Here is a 19,683-nt window from a genome sequence, read left to right as displayed (position 1 = left end):
AGGGAGCTGTGGGGAGTATAACAGTCTCTTGTTCTTGCTCCCCACAGGTTCGTATACCAGGCCAGCTGTGGCCCATGACCTTTTTTCTTCCCCACCCACTATCCCCTAAGGCAGGTTTTGGAAGGGCATAGTTTTGTAATGTATAGGTGTTCTGCTTTTCTTTTTAATTTATAATGCAGGTAGCTCGGAACTTTAATGAATATAATTGTTTTTTTTTAATTAACATGTAATAAAAGTGTCGGTATTTGATATTTTGTTTCAGGTAATATTGTCGTATTTAGTTGTGCATCTCTGGTCAGGCGGTAAGGTAATGATTGGTAGGCATAGTTTTCGGTCCTTAGCGGTCAGCACCATGTAACTCCAGGGGCAGTGACAGCTGGTAAATCGGCTGTCGGGTGCGGGGGCCGGGGGAGTCATTCTTGCCAGTGGGCCTGGGGCCACCCCAGCACGAGCATGCGCATCAGGGACTAGAGACTTAAAACGTTATATGTAGTAAGGACATTAGAGTCAGGCTGTTATGTATGTATCCTAGCTCCCGGTATTCCATTTTGGAATGGTTGGGTCCGTGCCGTGACGCTTAAAGGACAGTTTACGGAGAGCTAACGATGCTGGCAGTCTTGTAACTGGTGGTGCTTTTATTTTTGGAATAAAGCCATTTATATTCCTCTAGCTCCACCTCTACTTAACAATTTGGTGATGACTACGGGACTGGCAACACCATTTTGATCTTCACATGCACAGAGCATTTTTTTAAACATTATATTATTAATTACCATTTGATTTATCTGAGTGTCTGCTGGTTTTTCCACGTTATATCAGATCCGTGCACCTTCGTTTCCGACTTCTTCTTATGGTGCGCATTTGGATTTGCACCATGTTCTGTCTTATATTTGTGGGTGGGCACCTTCAAGCATTTTTCAAAAAAGCTCCGCCCAGTCCCAGAACCTTCCGTCAGATGCGTTCCACTCTTGGATCTTTTCTTGTCTTTACTGAAATGCATCAACGAAACAGTGCGCATAGGCAAAGCTGAGCGAGTGATGTAAGTTCACGTTTCCCTTCATCAAGTTATTACATGTGTTATGTGCGACCATTTTAGCACACTAAGACAGCATTTCTCGTTGTTCAGGTTCATGGGATGAAGTAATCTACATATTTATGACCTTAAGGATTGTGGAGTCTTCATTAACGTTTCATTCCGTCTCAGGATTATTTCCTTGTTTGGAGTTTCACATTGAGACAGTATAATTCATTAGATTTACCTTTTGTGTAGATTTACATTGAATCTTCCATGATTCTTTGACATTTTTCATAATATTTTGTACCCTTTATGGCCATTTATTTACCTGCATACGGGTGAAGTTCGGATGCTTGTTTATTATATTAGTGAACAATTCCCTTGTTAGTTCCCAGAATATTTTTCAGGAGCCAAAGAGTGATCATTGGAGTACAGTTTTTAATCTTAATTTTTTTTCTCCTTTGCGCCACACCAATGTTTTTGGCCTGTGGGTTGTTCACCTTGTATGAAGTTGCCAGAGTAGGAAGCATATTTTTTTAACTACATTGAGACTTTGGATATTCAAGGAAAGATGTCGGCTGCACAGAAGAAAGGAATTGTTTTACTATATGTAGGGCCCGAGGGGCTTAAAGCATTTAATCAAATGTCCAAGGCTGGTGTGGGTGGTGATTTTTTTGTTACAGCGTTCTGTGATTTTGATCACTGTTTTACGCCAAAGGTTTGCATAGAAAGTTTACGGTACAAATTCTTTCAGAGAAGCAAGGCACTGATGACTCAGTGGATAGTTATGTTTCTGTGCTCAGGACTTTATCTTTAGATTGTAGATTTGGTGGGTTACAGGAGGACTTCATCAGGGATCAGGTGGTTATGCATGTAAAAGATCTTGCCATCCAAGAGAGATTGGGGTGAATGGTGATGGTGATGCTAATCTTCATTGCATTTTAGCCATAGTAAGGAAGGCTGAGATGTCAAGTTGAAGTGCCAAAGATGTAAAGACTGAGAATATTCTGAAAGACAATGAGATTGGTACAAAAGTAGGTGCAATTGCTTGAATGATGTGTGAAGGGCACACCTTGAAGAAGTCTGGGAGTATGAAGGAGCGGCCTGCAGAATTTCATAGGGACAAATCAAGATGTCACAGATGTGACAGTAAATTTCACTTTGCTAATAATAAATTATGTAAAGCAATCAAGCAAAAGTGTGCCTCTTGTGGTGTGATTGGAAAATTTGCAAAAAGTGTGCAAAAAAGGCAAAAAAACAGGATCAAGTGCATGGAAGATGGTGATAGTAGCGAGGATGATTTTGAGGGACATGGCGCAAAGGAAGTCAGTTTGTTTGTACTGAACATAAAGGAATCTTCACCTGTTATTTTGAACATCGGTAATGTTTTGATTAAAATGAAACCAGTGTGTGACATGACTATTGGAGGAGTGAAGATGCAGATTAGTGCTGATTCTGAGTCTCCCTAGTCTATTGTCAATGAGAATGTATGGAAATCCAAGTTTGCTGAGAGATTAGGAGACAATTTGGAGATGCCAGATATTCATCCAGAGGGAAACTTGACATCATCTTAAAACCATACAGTTTATGTTTTTGGAATTTATAAAGAGCGTGAATACTCTTGGGCATCTCAGCGCTGAGGTGATGCAGAAGTAGAAGCGATGAGCACTTAGGTTTACAGGAAGAGCCATGTCTTTAGTCTTTTTCTGAAGGATTCTTCATTTTCAGTGAGTCATTTGGTGATACAGTGCGCGCAACAAAATTTGTTTTATTTATTTAAATGTTTACTTACCTGTAAAACTCCGTAATCCATACATAACTACCCCCTACCCTGCCCCTCCCCCAGCCCACGTCACCGCCCTACAGAAACACCTTCTGCCGACCGCTACTGGTAACGGGTGGTGCATTTCTTCTTGGAATAAAGCTGTTTATATTCATCTGGCTCCGCCTCTACTTAACAGAGGCTTGTATATTGGATTTTCAGGCTCACATCAATTATAAACAAATCACAAACAGGGTCGTCTGATGTCTTCCTTACTACAGCACAGTATAGAAGCATTGAGGTTCTCATTGCCATGGGGTACCGCTAAGAAATATGTGGCAGTTGCCGTGAAGAAAGATTTGTATCTTGAGGCGTTTTTGTGAAGAACTGTTAAAGGTGATCAAACTTTAGCGCCGATTTGAAAGGTGGTGAAGATTTGGGAAAGAGAAGCATCGCAGCGTTCCTAATTCAAAGGCCCCCGAAGAAGGGCTTCACAAGCCCAAAATGCATTGGGCTGCCAGTGAAAGATATGGGAATGAAGTTCGAATTCTTCAGTCTGAAAAAAGAACGTTATGTATTTTAGGTATAAACAATCATCACAATTTAACATAAAGAGAAGTTGTTGGAAAAGCAATTTGAGTTTGTTTTTGTTAATCAAATGTACGTTTCAGCTCTATGATTTATATTTGAGCACAGTATTGTTTTGAATTGTGTTTAAAGGTAGTTTGTAATTGCCTTAAGCAACAGTGCGCAGGGGTCAGGTCTCAGTGACCTGTGTTAGGTTGTTCTCATTGCTATGGCTCACATATTCTGATGCTGATGTTTTCCTTTGTATATCCTATTGTGTCAGATTTGCAAGTCGAATGAAACTAGCCTTTTTCAGTGGTTATCATAATGGACTTTAAAATATATAGGGCCAAACTTTGAAAGAGGAAATACCTACGAGAAATATACATATTTCTCCTCGTTGCTCCTCTATTGGTGCACAATTCTGATACCAATGTTGTTAAATCTGGGAATGTGTCAGAATCAATGGGTGGATGTGTGGGAACATCCACGCTCCACCCATGGTACCCCTTCCTGCGGCAGGGTAACTCAAGGCAGTGATTTGTGCTGCCTTTCATTACTCTAGATTTATCAAGCTACTCAGGACCACACAAGTTGGCTTTGCCTTGCTTGATAAATCTCATTTAGGTTTTGCGTCACCTTATGTGTGCATGGGCGACGCAAAACATTGATATATATATGCCTCTACAGTTGAGATTTCTTAAACTAATGATAACTGCAGGTTACATACAAGTTACCTAAAAAGACAATTCTTCGGGAGCTCTTACCAGTGGCAGGGCATGTCCATAATACTTCTTTCCCTCTTTCCATCCTCTAGGAAGAGAAATCCCATCTTCGTAATCTGCTGGGAGCCACCGAGCAAATGCTCTGTCTGCAGCTCCTAGCCAAGGCTTCCTCCTGCGGGAGAAAAGCAGATAGCCTTGTTTGGTCCGAGTTCATCTATTTAGTAAATCAAATAAATCAAAGTAAATTCCAGAGCACTTGTAAAAGAGTGTTTATAAAATAAGCACTCTTGTTCACATCAACAAGAGGAAACCAGAAAAGAATATGGGTCCTGTTCTAATACCCCAGTAAAGTTCCTAGTATTACCATCGCATCCCTCTGGAATTACCAGAGTATCCCTCCCTCCTGACGATGGGGGGAAGGGAAGGTGAAGTAAGATGAAGAAATGCAGTTTTAGCAGGTGAATTGGAAACACCAAACATGATTCCTTAACAAGCATTGAGAAAGCCAATTGGCTTTCTCAATGTTTTTTTTAGCTTTGTTGTAAAGCAGTCCTGCTGCTGTGCATGATGGCTGGAAGCATAAACAAGCCTTTGCAATGCCATAGATCTTGCATTTGTTAAAATTAGAGGTGTTGGCTTTAAAAATTCAAATCTTTTTTACCGTTGTTTTTTATACCAATGCGAATGGAGATGTGCAAATATAATTACTCAACTGTAAATAAAAAAAAGCAAAAGTAAAGGACATTACCATTTTGAATGCCAACAGCTGAAATGTAACAAATGCGACACCTATTGCATTGCAAATGCTTGTTTTAAATACTGCTGGTGCTGTTTCTCTGTGGCTGCAATCACAGACAGTTGTGAACTCAGGGCTGCACCTGTCTGGCACTGATTACACAGTATTAATGGGCTGTCAGAAAGAGCCCAGATCCCCAAAAGGAGTGTCAACGGGCACAGATTAACCACAGGGCACAGATTTGCCTCCCTTGGACAGAGAGTGGTGTCACACATCAGTGGAGGTGCCGGTGGCGGGGTGGACGCAAGAGAAAGGTGGGCACCATACAGGTGTCCTTCTGGTGCTTTATCGTCTCAGCTCAGGTTAAGCCGAATTCAAGGTATTAACAAGTCACCCTTACATAATATAGCCCATTTCAAAAGTGCTAATGCCTCACCTCACCTCCCTCCTTGCCCCCAGGAGGGGGGTGAGGTGAATTCTGGGTTTGAATATTTTTTTGAATCTCTGACGCAGGGTGAGGATGATGCCAATCGTCAGGGAGCTGTGTAGTGAAAACTCATAAATATATCCCAAGTGGGGTTCATATTCTCAGGGAAGATGAGGGGCTCGCTCTACCCAGGGAGGGGATGTGATGGGATACGCCTGTGCAGCGGTGGACACCCCATTAGAGCAGAGGAGCGCCGCCCCCTCTGCCATCACCAGCAAATAAAACGATAATAAAACAGGTTTTGTTATAATTTTATTTTAATCCCCTGGACCCGCCCCCAAGACTCTGATGAGTCTTGGGTTTGGATCCAAGAGGTGATACTGATGGTGGGGAACGATTGGAACTCCCTTCTCTGCGCACAAGGGTTTGGCTGACCGTCTCAGGCCAGTCAACCCCTCATGTGCAGTGAAGCGCTCTCCAGCCCAGCTGTGTTGCTGGGAATGCAGAAAGCATGCATAGGCTCCCAGTCTACGTCAGGATTGGCTGCAGTGCATTCTGGGAGTCTGTGCCCAGAAGACGGAAGGGCGCGATGCAGCGGGAAATGGATGTGATCCCGTAACTTTTCTTTTTTAATTTTCTTTTGAACGTAACCCTGCCCCCCACCTCCTTCCTATGGCCCGGCCCACCCACCACTTTGGTAGGGGACAAGCCGCTAAACAGCGCCTGTGAGCTGAATGTGGGTGACAGCGCAGAAACTAGACAGGATAAAAACCCATGTGGTCTACAAGATACAGACCTCAAAAGCTGCTGCAACCAGTGCAGCCCTTATGCCTTTGCAGAGTACACAAGTCACACAGATGCGGGTCGTGGGGAATCACCCCTGTTGTGGACCACTGAACGGAAGCCATCAAGAGGGTCAGTAACACCTCTCTAAGCAGTGTGGGTACAACGGGCTGTGCCTCTTACTACAATGACATGCCACCCATGGCACGCCCCACAGCCAGTTGATGTGGCACCAGGCACCTTCTGTTCGCTCATAAAGCTTTAATGAAATGATAAATGGACAGCTTTTAAGAACTGCATGAGTAAACGCCAGATTAACCGTACATCCAATGAGAGCTCACTCATTTCCTGATCAATCAGGTTGACAAATGATTCACTCTTTATAAAAGGACAACACACTAACAAGATGCAGCAGAAGGGGAAAATGCGCTAAAACTAATCACAACAAACAGATGCCAAGGGCAAATTCCTTGCCCAGGACTGGCACTCAGCAGCTGCTGCAAATTTACTTTGTTTTCTTTGTTTGGAATCCCTTGCATTTGAACTAAAAACTGTAATCGCACAGTACTAATGCAACTTGGGAGATATAGGTAAATCAGATGGAGTAAATGGTGCACGGGACTAGGCATTCATAACATCTGGAATACATTCCTACATTTCTCTGAATATTTTAATCTGTTCCCTGGATGTTCATCATTGGAATATTAACCGCGTTGGTATCAGTGGACTAGGAAGCATGCATGCAGTATTGCAAAATACACCATGCACAAGTAACTCTAATAGAGAACAGATATGTGCATTTTAAAACACACATGGGGTTTCTTAGCATTATAAAATAGAGAATAGGCACAGTGCCTACTTTTTTCTTTTTTCTTTTTTTAGTTACTCCATTAATGTAAAACAGAGCACTTATTAAGGGGCTGGGCTTTGATAATTCTCACCAGGATGAGCAGTTGAGACCCGAGCACCAAATTATGCGTGAGTCCTGAAGAGGTGCAGGAGTTGCTCTAACCCATGGTGGGACATCAAATATTATTATTGCACAACTGCCTGCTACTCCAGCCTTCTATATATCCACATCCCTGAGTCTATGTTGGCTTGGCACTGCCCTAGCTCCTGTTCCAAGAGGGGCCTGTTTCCAGGCACCAGGTTATCGAGTGAGAATTGGGCCGATGCAGTTTCACTGCCAAGAAGATAATACCCAAACATTGTTCCTGCTAGTATTGTATGTTAGCATCAATGTTGTCTACCCTGTTCAAGATGTCAGCTATGTATATGTGCTAGTGTGGACTGCGTCTCACACACATATTAAGCTCACAGATACAGTTCTATAATTAATTACTTTATTATTTAGTTTTTTAATTGGTCCTCAGGGGCAGCCACTTTCTGCTGCTCCAGGGCTATCCCAGCAATCTGCATCTGGTTTGGTGTGATGATGGGACCGTGGCTTGTTTTTTAGGTCGAGCCTAGAGCAGCAAGCATGCGCTGCTTGCTTGACTTTAGTATTGGGCTTTAGAAAGCTCACCACACGCTCTTGCAAGTGCTTTTCTCCGAGGCTAATGGGCATTGCTTGCGTCTTTCTATGAAAGACACCATGCAATTGGGCAAAGGCGGGTGCATGTCCCGCCTTTGCTCCACCCACAGTGTATTGTTTGTGGGTTACCTGCACAGGCCACATCTGTTTTCAATTATCATGCCCAGACACGGGTGCAATAAATAAAAACAGATTGCTCGCTGTGGCGGGCGCGCACCACTCGTATTTCGAACTCCGCTCTCTTCTCATCTTTGCAGTGTTTATTAGTCCACACTTCACTAGCTCAGTATAGATGCCTACCTTTGTCAACTTGCAGAAAGAACTTGTATTTATCGAGTCTGCTACCAAAGTCCAACATCTGTAAAACCTCTGCCCATAAAAGGCGATCTTCGCTACTTTAACCTTGCAAACCTTGCAAACCAAAGTCATCATTTGTCCTTCAGGTCTAAACTTGTAAGCGCATTAACCCACTTGGATATCAGGGCAGAATCTGGCCTACGAACTTCAGATTGCCTTGTATAAGACCCTCGACTCCCCTACACCTTCCTTGTCAGCCAGCCCGGACTTCAGCAGGAAGAGAAGTAGTTGTATAGAATACACGCCCAACCCATGTGGCACTCTGGGGATTGTGGTCCTGGCTCCAAGGAGAGTGGAGGCGTATTCATCTCTGGCGGCTGGTGCACCCTCTCCCGGCACACAGGATGGAGCAGAGACAACCCTGAGAAGCCGCTTGACTCGGCTCCAACCGCAGAGGAACCCGGGGGCGTGCAAAAGAACAGCCTCTAAAAAAGGCATGGGGTGGACTAGTGCAGTCTGTCCGGCAGCCTGTCGTTCGTGTCAGGCTAGTCCGAGAGTTCGGTACAGTGGGGCCCCGTTTAGAGTCAGTAACATGTCAAGGTTGTCTCTGAAAGGTCGGAAGGGCTGGGTTAAGTGAGTCGCATGAAACCATGGTTTCACTACCTGGCTTACTTTCATACATATATCTGTACTGTGCAGGATGCGCCCTACGCCGTCTGTTTGGAGAATGGTGACCCACAAAGGTATCCCCGCTCCCCCCTTCTCTGCACTCCAGGGGCCTGTGTTACACCCCTGTCTGGAAACCCTCCTGTGGTATACTTCTCAGCCACCCCATACAGGCACTTATAAGGTCCCAAAGGCGAGACCTATTGGCTATGCCAATGCTTATCTTGGTTTACTTTTACATTTGCTGCGTGTGCCACCACTCTCCCAACACTGCTTTTTTTTTTTGCAGTTTTATATAGAGCAATCTCGACCCGCAGGTATGAGAGTGCTTTACATTAGCACTCCTAGCATTACACACACACACACACGCACACACACACGTACACATCAATTTCAGTTTCCAGACACAGCTTTCCTAAAGACCTCAGAGTAGTGGCCTTCATGTCAACGCCACTAGCGGCTGGGTGTTGTCAGCATTAGAACCAAAACCTACGTTCAGCTGCCTAACTGTACTCTGGCAGCGTTTCTCTGTGTGAGCATCCCATATTTCTTTATTACCATTTCAACAACATATGCCATTACTGCAAGAAGTGCTAAGCGTTTTATTAAATACGCAGAGTGTGACATAAGTAATACGCTTTGACAAAAGCACTGTAAAACTGTAGCCTGAACTATGATATGATTGCGTTGGGCTTCAAACAACGAAATCATAGTTTCCTTTGTTTTTCTTCCTACATTTATCATTTTTCAAGTTTTTAAGGGATCCCAGGGAGTAAAGCTCACTCATATGTAAATCAGATTGCAGATTCCTGTGTGGCGTTTTTATAGTGATCTCCAACCATGTCCAATATCATTTATAATCAAGGTGCTTTGCATTACACCGTTTATCTTCATTTTATACTTTTTGTGTGCTGATAGCCTATTCAAAAATGCATCTCATTTGGGGGCATATTAACAAGGGCAGTATCGCCGCATTAGCAGGACTTTTTGACGCTAAAGCGGCGATATTTTTATCGCCCTATTTACAACGTGGTGCTAACATGCATTAGCGCATGTTAGCACCTGTTTTCCCGATGCCTTGCTTTGCATCTCTAATGGCATCACTGGGCGTATTCCTGACGGACTACCTTGTAATTTATCGCTAAATGTACATTGCGATATTTACAAGGAGGCCAACACATTTTAGCAGACGTTAGTTTTTGGCAAACTAACGTCTGCTAAAATGCTGACTTACCTGTAACTAACAATGTGGGTGGATTATGCTCATACGACCACAGGGTCGTATCAGCAAGGTTATCGCCGTTTTCCATGGATCATCGCTGGAAAACCAGCGATGTTCCATGGAAAATACTGCTATCGCTGGAAAATTATCGCCATTGCGCTCTGCGATAGCATGGCAATAATTGCCAGCGATACCCGGCGATAAATGAGTTATTGCTTAGAGCGGCCAGCGATAATTATCGCTGCTGGATAATGTGCCCCTTGGGCTAAAGCAAATGGGGTCCATCTTTTAATGTGTACAAGTGACTAAAGACAAAACTGTAGTTTGACTTTGTAAACACATGATCTATAGGTGTTTTGCAAGGTATGGTACACTGCTTGAATGTAGTCTTGCTGCATGCAATCTTTGTGATATATCAGCAAATTTAGTTAACCCCCCCCCCCCATAAAACAGGCCCACAAACATCCTTCAAAACAGCCCTGATGCTGAGCCTTCTGACCAGCCCATCGAGCACAGGTTGATTGGCCTATAAGCCAGCCTGACCTTCCATGAATTGCACTGAATTGCAATGAAAACGAGTAGTTATATACAACATTGTATAAAGCCAAAACAATGATAACATAGTACTCACAAACATTTTCAAGGCAATAGGTTTTGCATTTGCGAGAGTTTGAGCTATTGGCATTTTAAATGACAATGTCTTTTATTTATGCGTTTTCAAAAACTGCAGGCGGTGCGTAAACATGAACTTTTTACTTGCTTACAAAAAGCAAGGCTGGAAGTAAAATAGACGCAGTTACTGCCAGCCTTGCTTCTAGTATGCGGCACTTATAAGTACAAAGTGCATGTTTACTCACCGCTTGAAGGTTTTCAAAACACATACATAAAAGGCATTGCCATTTACAATGCCAATAGCTCAAATCCGAGACCTATTGCATTGTAAATGCTTTTATAAACTTCTCATTGACAACCAAAGGTCCATCTGTTCTGGAGACTGAATATATGTAATAGAGTTTAATCAGCCATCTCCACAATCTTACCTAGTAACCAGTGCCTTTTTTTTAGTGTCAATTTTCCATTGTTACCTGTGTTGTTTTTTGTAGAAAATTCCACAGTGTAGGGGCCTTAGCTGTGACTGACTTTCTCCTTGGGCCTTGGCTGTGGCAGGAGGACTGGAAGACTCCTGTAAGATCTGCTGAAACTGCGGCATGTCTGGAGGCCGGTGATTTGTCAGTGACTAACAGTGTCTCAATGACTGTACTTCTGAATATTGGCACCAACAATACCGTGGCATACTAATATTGAGGACAGAATATCGAGGGACAATATTTCAAAAAGTAAGTTGATATAGGGAAGTATGGATTTAGTATTCCTAACTTCAAATTGACCTACCTTGAAGACATATCTTCCAAGTAGGTACATATATGTGGAGTAATATATATAAAATCTAGACTGACCTGTCAATATTTTATTTTTTATATTCTGTCCTCGACATTCTGTCCCATCGATATGTTGATTCGATATTCAGAGGTCACTTCTGCCACCAGCCTTTGGACATAGAAGACTGAATAAAACCAAGGATCAGAAAACACTTGTAGTATGAGGTGTTTTGTTTTGGGGTATTTTGTTTTCAAATTGAAACTTTATATGATTTGATTGTTGCAAAAGAATAAAAATAGGCCATGGATAAGACTTTTGTGAAAACCTCTGATGAAACATAGGTTATACAATGTTGTAATGTTGGCTGTTGTAACATTGTACCTTCTACAGTACTGTCGTAATACAAGTCGGTCATAAAGTATTTACACTTTTGATGACGAAGGGGAAATATTGGATCAATGCACAAACACGTTGCAAACCTTTCACCATTGGCATATAGAGTCATTCTGCATCTCCTCTTGCCAATTTGCAGGCATGTATGACCAATTTGGGAATTCTAAGTCTCTCCATGGATAGCTGTGAGAAACACATAGAAAGAAGCCAATGTGAAGGTGGACGAGAAGGAGGAAAATGGTACATTGGTTGCTCTCCAGTAAAAGGAGTATAGAGATATTTATGATCCTCTTAAACATTACTGAAGACGGATCAATGTCATGCAAATTTATTTTATTTGGAGAAATTCAAAGACACAAGTCTGTGGACAATGTTTCTCCAGAACAGGGCTTCTTAAGTAAGTAATTCTACAGACTCACTTACAACCATAGTAGCATGCTTCGATTGGTCATTTCCTTCCTCATTTCCAAGGTGCAGAGGGTGGAAACGGGAAAATAGCATTAGATAGCTGCCTGTGCAGTCCAATAGTTATGCTCACAGGTCTCCTCTTTGTACAAGAAAACGTGGGTGGTGAAGCCCGGGGGCAAGTAGTGTACTTGGGGGGACGATTGCTAGTTAGTTAACCTAATTTACAACAAGGTCACCAATCCCCTCAATGCAGAGCTCAGATTCAATAACAAATCTTCGGCAATATGACTGTCTTGATGCATGTTGTACTCGTGAATATTATTCCAAGCTGTATTGTAGACCGCTGGTCAGTTCCAGCCTTTATGAACTGAGAAACTCTTTGCATAATGCGGACTGTGAAACCACAGGTAGCACCCCATGGCAACACTGTTCATACAAAAGCAGAAAAAAAATACAAGGCAAGACATCTCTAAGCATACTTACATATTGTGGAAAAGAAGTGTAACATTGGAGAACAACAGTGGCATAAGGAGTGAGTGCTGGCATTTCAAAGGTTTATGCAGACCCAGTTCAACAAACTGAAGAGGGACCCCCTCACAGGTCAAGAAACTATGTCATAGAGCAAGTATCCAGCACCATCTAGTGGCACAGACTGTGTTAACTGCTTTATAACAGGGCAGCTTTGCTTTAAAACCTATAAATACATTTAGCAGCACCCATATGGAGACCTAAAAAATCCCAGGCCTAAGCATTATTGACCTTTCTGCACCTAGCTCTCCTTATGAAAAGTCTAAGTGAAGGTTATTTGAGATACCACATTACCACTGAGGGACTAAGCCTACAGTGATAACCATCCGGCCTGAGCTTCAAGTTACAGTGGAGCGGTGACAGAAGGGGAAGCATGCAGTGGTGCAGCTAGGGTGGGGCGGGGGCAGTCCGTCCTGGGCGACACACTTTTTGGGGCGACGGAGGTAAGCAGGTTGTGTCTGTCGACTACCACCATCCCCCGAGAACAAGTCGTCTGTCGACGGCCCACTCCCACCTTTAGAACAAGTCGTCCATCGGCTGCCACCCACACAATCCCCTGCTCTTACCTGCACTGGGTGGCAAACTTAAGGGCCTTCCCAGGTGGCAGGAGGTCTAGCTACGCGACTGAAAGCATGTAGCAGAATTCAATAAGCCTTGTATCACATATCTATTTAACATAGTAAGAACGTGAGCAAAGTAAGTTCTGACAACTGACTCAGCAAATGTCCAACACAAAGTCCTACAAGACACTGACTAAAACCTAAGACTTCAGTCTGGATCCATGAAACAGTTCAGACTTTCCTCAATCCATCAGAAGCCTCCTGCCCTAAATCCAACCTGTAGGACTTTTCATCCAACGTGTAACATTGATATCTTATGCATTACTGGTTTCGGTGAAAAAACTTGACCGGTGTCAAGAATGTGTGATCAGAAGCGTGCATAAGGCACGGGTATTTTTTCAGCTAAAGACTTACTTGTTATTGCAGGCTCCGGTAATGTCCCTGTAGACATCAGATTTGGGACATTGAATCATTCTGGTCTCTGAAGCACAACCGCTCTCTGAAGAAAGGGTATCCAAATAAGGTTTGCTGATTTCACCTGAAAAAGGACCCCTTAGATTTGAACTTTCCTATCAACAACGAATTTTAATAATATAAATCACAATACTTTCTTTCCATATCCTGCATAAGCATAAGCAAGCTAAACCATAATAGTTGTCCTACTTCGTAGAGACTGCCCAGAACAGCCAGAATCATATGGATTTTCCCTGACTGAAATATCCAACTTTTATCTGTAAATGTAGTGTTGAGGACTTGTCTCTTATGTTGTCATATCATTTTTAACACACACACACACACACACACACAGACACACCTACACAAACACTTGCATCCACGCCCGCAATTAGGCTACATTAAAGGGTTGGACTTGTTTCCTCGTGATGTTCCACAGTGGGGAGGTGCATGTTTTTTTCAATTTAATATTAAGATTTTTAAAACACACTTATGCTACTGAAGGATACTACATCCTAGAAAGGGAGGCGGTACAATAAATGGGTGGTAGAGTTATTGGGGATTAAAGGTGTGGAGAAAGAGGTGTGTTATGCACCTCATTGCATCTTAAAGGGTCCGTGAAAAGAAAAAAATCTAGCTCTCTTACCCAATCTTGCATCATCCAAACTCAATAAGAATATAAGGTTCTGGAATGTTTTGTTGATGTATGGTTGGGTTGTTAAACCTATTATGACGTCATTGATTGGATGGCCTGTGTACAGAGGGAGGTGGATGGTGTATGTGCCCATGCTCACTCCTCCACTGCCTGCCCACAGTAAGTGTGATACAGAATGTTCACTGCATCATTGGGTTATTGACCGGGGGTGGGGCAGTAGGCAGAGTAGTCTGATTTAATGACATCTGCTCTTTGTGCATCATTATTAACAGCACACGTGTCCTGTCAATGGTAAAGGAGGCTGCCTTTCATACAAGCTGTGTTACATGACTTCATGTTCCCAGGACCTAGCTTGATATTTTCAGATTCAACTTCTGTTTATATACTTTAAAAAAATGTAGCCTATTCTTGCAGTTTACTGTGTTGGTAAATGGTTCCATCAAGTTACTTGAAACAATTGACTGCATGAAGAGAACTGTTAAAACATAGACACAGAATGATTTAATCAACAGTACCTGTTAAATTGAAGTTTTCACAGTTGGAGGCATCCAGCCTGATACCCAGGAGACTAATAATGTGTTCTCTTTTCTCAGCAGCTCTGAGGGCATTTCTTGTATTGCCTGTGGCCTGCCTGAAATATCCCATGAGTTCAAATGGAGTAAAAGACCTGGCTCTCATGAGTTGTTTGAAGCTGAAAAGAAAATATAATTGCTCATCTTTATTCCCACTGTCATTAAGTAGGTGCATTACAAATCTCAATATTTATAGGAAAACAATAAATTCTGTAGGAAAGTGCCCCTTTTTTACATGGTCACCCCCACTGTTTACCCTAATACTGATGCTTTATGACTGAAGCTGCACTAGGACCCTTCTAACCAGGCCACAGTGCTCTTTCCCTCAAAACAAGGTAAATGCGCAATTGTACCCCAATTGGGAAGGACTTTAGCACCCCAGTAAGTCCCCGGAATTGGTACCGCTGGTACTCAGGGCATGGGTACTAAAGAGGGTCCCTAAGGGCTTCAGATTGCATTATGCCACCCTAAGGGACCCACACAAAAACGGCATGCAGACTGCCATTGCAGGCTGCGTGAAATGGTGCAAACTATTCTGAAAACATGATATGGCACACTCCCTGCATGCCATGCCCATGCACACTGCATATGCTATGTGTAAGTCTACAGAGCCCTAAGGCAGGGTAACATATATTATGTGTGATGACATAGCTGCATAAGCAGATATGCCCCTGTGATGTCTGGTTCCATTCCCACAACATCTCAAGTGATCAGGAAGCTATCTTAAGCATATGTACTGAGCACTGGTCAGTACAAGTTACCTAGCTACATTATGGCTTCACAGAAAAAAATGGTGTTTGGTATCAAACACCTCTTCTTAATAAAACTACACAAATGCCAGTGTTGGATTTATTATTGCATGCACCCAGAGGGCACCTTAGAGGTACCCCCGGAACTTACCATTCTTTTAGTGTGTTGTCTGACTGGACTCACCAGTCTGCCACCACAGATGAGTTTCGGACCCCCTGCCCAAGAAAGCCCTCACTCTATGAGGTCAGAAACAATGCCTGCTCTGGTAGGAGGTGTTTACACCTCGTCCTGCAGAATGGCTAGTAAATTAGCATGTCAGGACCAGAGGCTTCAAAGCTTTGATATGCAACAACAGTGACCTCGGAAGCACCACCCCATGGCCTGGGGCATTTTGGCACCAGAGCTTGTGGGAAATTAGATAGTCAGAAGGCGTGTCACACTCCTAAAATGGGCTACCTGAAGTGGACAGCTGAAGAAGGATGTCAGCATTTTGAATTTACTGAAATTAGGAACTCTGGGCCAGGATTATAGCCACTCTCCACAAGAAGTGGTCCTACGGGGCTGTAGTCACCCCAGGTGTAAGTAGCCCATTGGCTAATACCTTACCCTCTACTTAACACCCCTAAATTAAGTTTTTAGGTGTCCCCATGACACCAGAAACACAGATTTATTTACCTGGTAACAGAAAAAGGACAAAGAAGAGCCCACATTGCAAGAACTGTGAAAAAGCACTGAAATTGGTGACAAGCCCTGCTTGGCTGCTCCTCTCCCCCTACAACTGCAAGAAATGACTTGTCCTGACGATTAACAGCCTCCCAAAATCCTTGAAGGATAGTCCAGTACTTCGACAACCAAGCAGCATCTCCCTTAGGGTGGAGAGCCACTCACCTGCAGCTGCAGGCACCAACTGCACATATCTGTACATCATCTTGCTGACCATTGGATCCACGGAGGGTACATCACAACCACTGTGGTTCCAGGAGCTCAAAACCATCACCCACCAAATTTGGAGATGCCCCGCCCTCCAGCAGCCACCCAGCACCAATAACCTGGGTATCAGAGCACCTGCTGTAACCAAGGCTTGTTGCGTGTCCTGCCATGACACCACTGATGTCAACCCACAAGCTGCTGATGAGGGATTTAGGACCCATGAAAGCCTCACAGAGAGTGGCCCTGAAGTCTTGTTTTCTTCTCCTCTCAAGGTTAACTCAATTAGTGCGAACCTCTAACTCAATAAACCTCAAAACACCTATACACTGAGCCCACCGCCCGAGTTCAAGTAACATGATGATGTCCCCTTGTCCCAGAGACCCTCAAGAGTCAAGCCCACCATTAGGTTCCAATGTATGCACCCCCTAGTCCCCTTGTGCAGCCTTTGTTTTTCAGGTACTTGCCCATACACTTTAAAGTGAAGAGCTTCAGGCTACCAACGCAACTAGGACATCTGCACCCGGACAACCCAGGGCAGATAAATCCGACCTGCTGGCATTTCTTGGACCTAGACCCCTAATCACCTTAAGTCCCAAAATGTACTCTAAAGCACTGCTTGCAAGTAACTGTATGCAGTGTTTCTTCTATATGACTGTATAACCTTGTTCGAGGCTCATACCTCAAAAAAACGTTATTCAAGTATTTTATTGAATTATTTCAATAACCCATTACTCCGAAAGTACTCACCTGATTCCAATGATCTTGGTGTCTAAAATTATATAACAACCTGTGCTGTTTTCTAAATTAGCCTTGGATTTCTTATTAAGTCTGTGTCTCATTTATTGACTCTGTGTGTAATACAACTGCTCTACACTCCCCTCTGGTAAGCCTAAACTGCACAACCACGCTACCACAAATAGAGCACGTAGAATTATCAAAGTAAGCCCTGTAAAGCAAATAAGAGTCATCTGGACTAATTGTATGGTGTAACCCTACATTGATACCCTACATAAATGCCCAGCTTTCTACAAATAATTTATGTTACTCAAGTATTGGTTTACACAATGATGCTTCGCTGCAAGAGAAATGAAAACGAGAGTGCATTTTTAAGCAACATGAGAAAAATATTTTATTTGTATTGTATGATTCACAAATATTCAAATGTTACAGGTACCTCCGAAGTGGGCTATTTTGCTACAGCTCATAGCCACATCAATGTTCTTCACAAAATGGTTGGGACTTCCTTTCTCATCAGGGTCGGACTGGGACAGAAAATAGGCCCGGACACCAACATAAAAGTGACCCCCATTAGTGAATCAGGTATTTATAGAAGTGACCCGCATTTCAAAATCATCGAAGTTTTGAACTGTGAAGACACGCTGTATAGATGTTTTGCAAGATATGGGAGACTCCAAGGGGGTCTTTATGATGAGCATCCGACCACCATTGCAGCGGGAGTGTGACCACCCGACAGGTAGTCGGAGGTCCCACCTGCCAGATTATGATGCGACCACCGTGTAGGTGGTTGGAAACAACCATTTTTCTATTTCGACTTGTGCTGCGGCCCAGACACGGCTTGCAGCACAACACGCAGTACAAAAAGCGATGTTTTTAAACATCCATGTTCCAGGCACCATGCGGTGCCTGGCACACAGTGCATGGATGTTTGCAGGGGCACCACATGTGCCAACCTGACCCCATTGCAGGGGGCTATGGGAGACGGGACCATGCTAATGTGCATCCCTATATTACAAGTACTGATGCTATACAAGTGTTTCATGCTCCATTTTAAAAGCAACTGTGGTACCTCATTCTTAAAAGTATGAATGTATTTGTGCCTGAAGATGAAGTCCCAGGTTTGTGTATGATTGTGCAGTGTGAAGTTCCTCAAATCATTCAAGGGTGATACAGCTATTGTAGCTGCATAATGGGAGCAATATAAATTCTTTATTGAGAGTGAGGGAATGTTTGTCTAAAGTGTGCATGTAATGAGTCTGGTTTTAGTGTCCCTGTTGTAACCTGGATTTCTGTTTATGTTGGCCACATTATCATCATCCCATAGTCACCCTGACGTCATTGCTGCACAATTACATCATCAGATTGTGGGTATAGTAGTGCACTTTGAATGGGCCAGGGCCCAGATCCACTAATGTTTCATGCAACACAGGGTAGTATTCAAATTGGCTGCACTGCCTTGCACAAAAGCGAAAATATAGCGTAACTCCATATGTACAAAGATTGCTCTGCTACAGTTGTCATCCCATCTGCTGGTCCCAAACAGTCTACCTTTAACTGCTCACAATCACTCTTCTACTGCAAATTCCTATGAGTAGGCAGTCTACGCAGATTTTCAAGCATTGGCTGTTTGCTGTTCACTGCACCATACATTCAACATATAATTTTGTTTTTTGAGCAATGAAACACATTTCCCCTTATTTGCACCTGCCTTAAGAAGACGTTTGTTTTGTGGCAAAGCCTGGTCTGTACCAAACACTATGGGTGTATGCGCTCATCTGCCCAAGTAATGCCAGCTTGCTGCAAAGTGGTGCAAAGTAGAGCAAATTGATTTTTTTGCATTGTGAAAATGTCACGTTTACCCAACAAAACTTCAGCATGTGCCACCTTGAGTCACTCTAGAGTCTGCACAAAAGCGTACTAAATCTAGACCTTTGAGTTTCCGTGCTATGACCTTCAGTTGATTCCAGTTGTCTTTGGTTGCCTATCTTGATCTTCCATCATTTGAATCACCCTCCTCTGGGTGTTGACAGTGTTCTCAATATGGAGTACCTACCACAAATTCATACACAATCTGGTTTCCTAAAAGAACGTTTTCTAATTACTTACTTGGAGCGAGTCTCGGTGAATGCATGGTCCACCGATTCCTTAGCTTGTTTCGCAAGTCTCGGAATGGAGGAAGCCTCTATTTCATTCAGCAATGGGTGACCAGCTTTAAAGGAGATAAGTAGTTTCAGAAAGTCAGAAGTCAGTTGGTAGTAGTAAGCTATATAAATACTAACACAATCATGGTATAAAGTGAATCGCACTTTACGCTATCCGGATATTGCAAGTAACTAAGCAGATTGTTGACCATGCAGATGAACAAGGCTGAAGGCCACGTTTATTTAAAATATAACAACATGTCAATGTGATCTACAACATCTTACATATGGTACCAGGTACTTCATTCTTTAGAATACATGACTGTACACATCATTGCCATAATCCTAACCCTCTTCTAAACTACTGCTCTCACAAAAGGCATCCTCCGGTTACAATTGGGTTAAATATGGGGAGCAGATTTACAAGCCCCTTACGACACT

The 19,683-nt window shown here is 43.1% G+C and overlaps 1 protein-coding gene across 2 annotated transcripts in view; it reads right to left on the bottom strand.

Moving 5' to 3' along the window:
• The window catches only part of LOC144770626 (myeloperoxidase-like), a 329,709-nt gene that overhangs the window by 242,332 nt on the left and 67,694 nt on the right, over positions 1-19,683 (bottom strand). For both annotated transcript variants that reach the window (XM_078655312.1, XM_078655313.1), the window contains exons 3-6: positions 19,208-19,310; positions 14,627-14,802; positions 13,418-13,541; positions 4,112-4,241 (exon numbers count right to left, since the gene is read on the bottom strand). In XM_078655312.1, coding sequence (XP_078511438.1) covers positions 4,112-4,241; positions 13,418-13,541; positions 14,627-14,802; positions 19,208-19,310 — 533 coding nt within the window. The remainder of the gene's footprint in view (positions 1-4,111; positions 4,242-13,417; positions 13,542-14,626; positions 14,803-19,207; positions 19,311-19,683) is intronic.

This window comes from Lissotriton helveticus, chromosome 7, assembly GCF_964261635.1.
Source record: "Lissotriton helveticus chromosome 7, aLisHel1.1, whole genome shotgun sequence".
NCBI lineage: Eukaryota > Metazoa > Chordata > Amphibia > Caudata > Salamandridae > Lissotriton > Lissotriton helveticus.
This window is presented reverse-complemented; position numbering and strand designations above follow the sequence as displayed.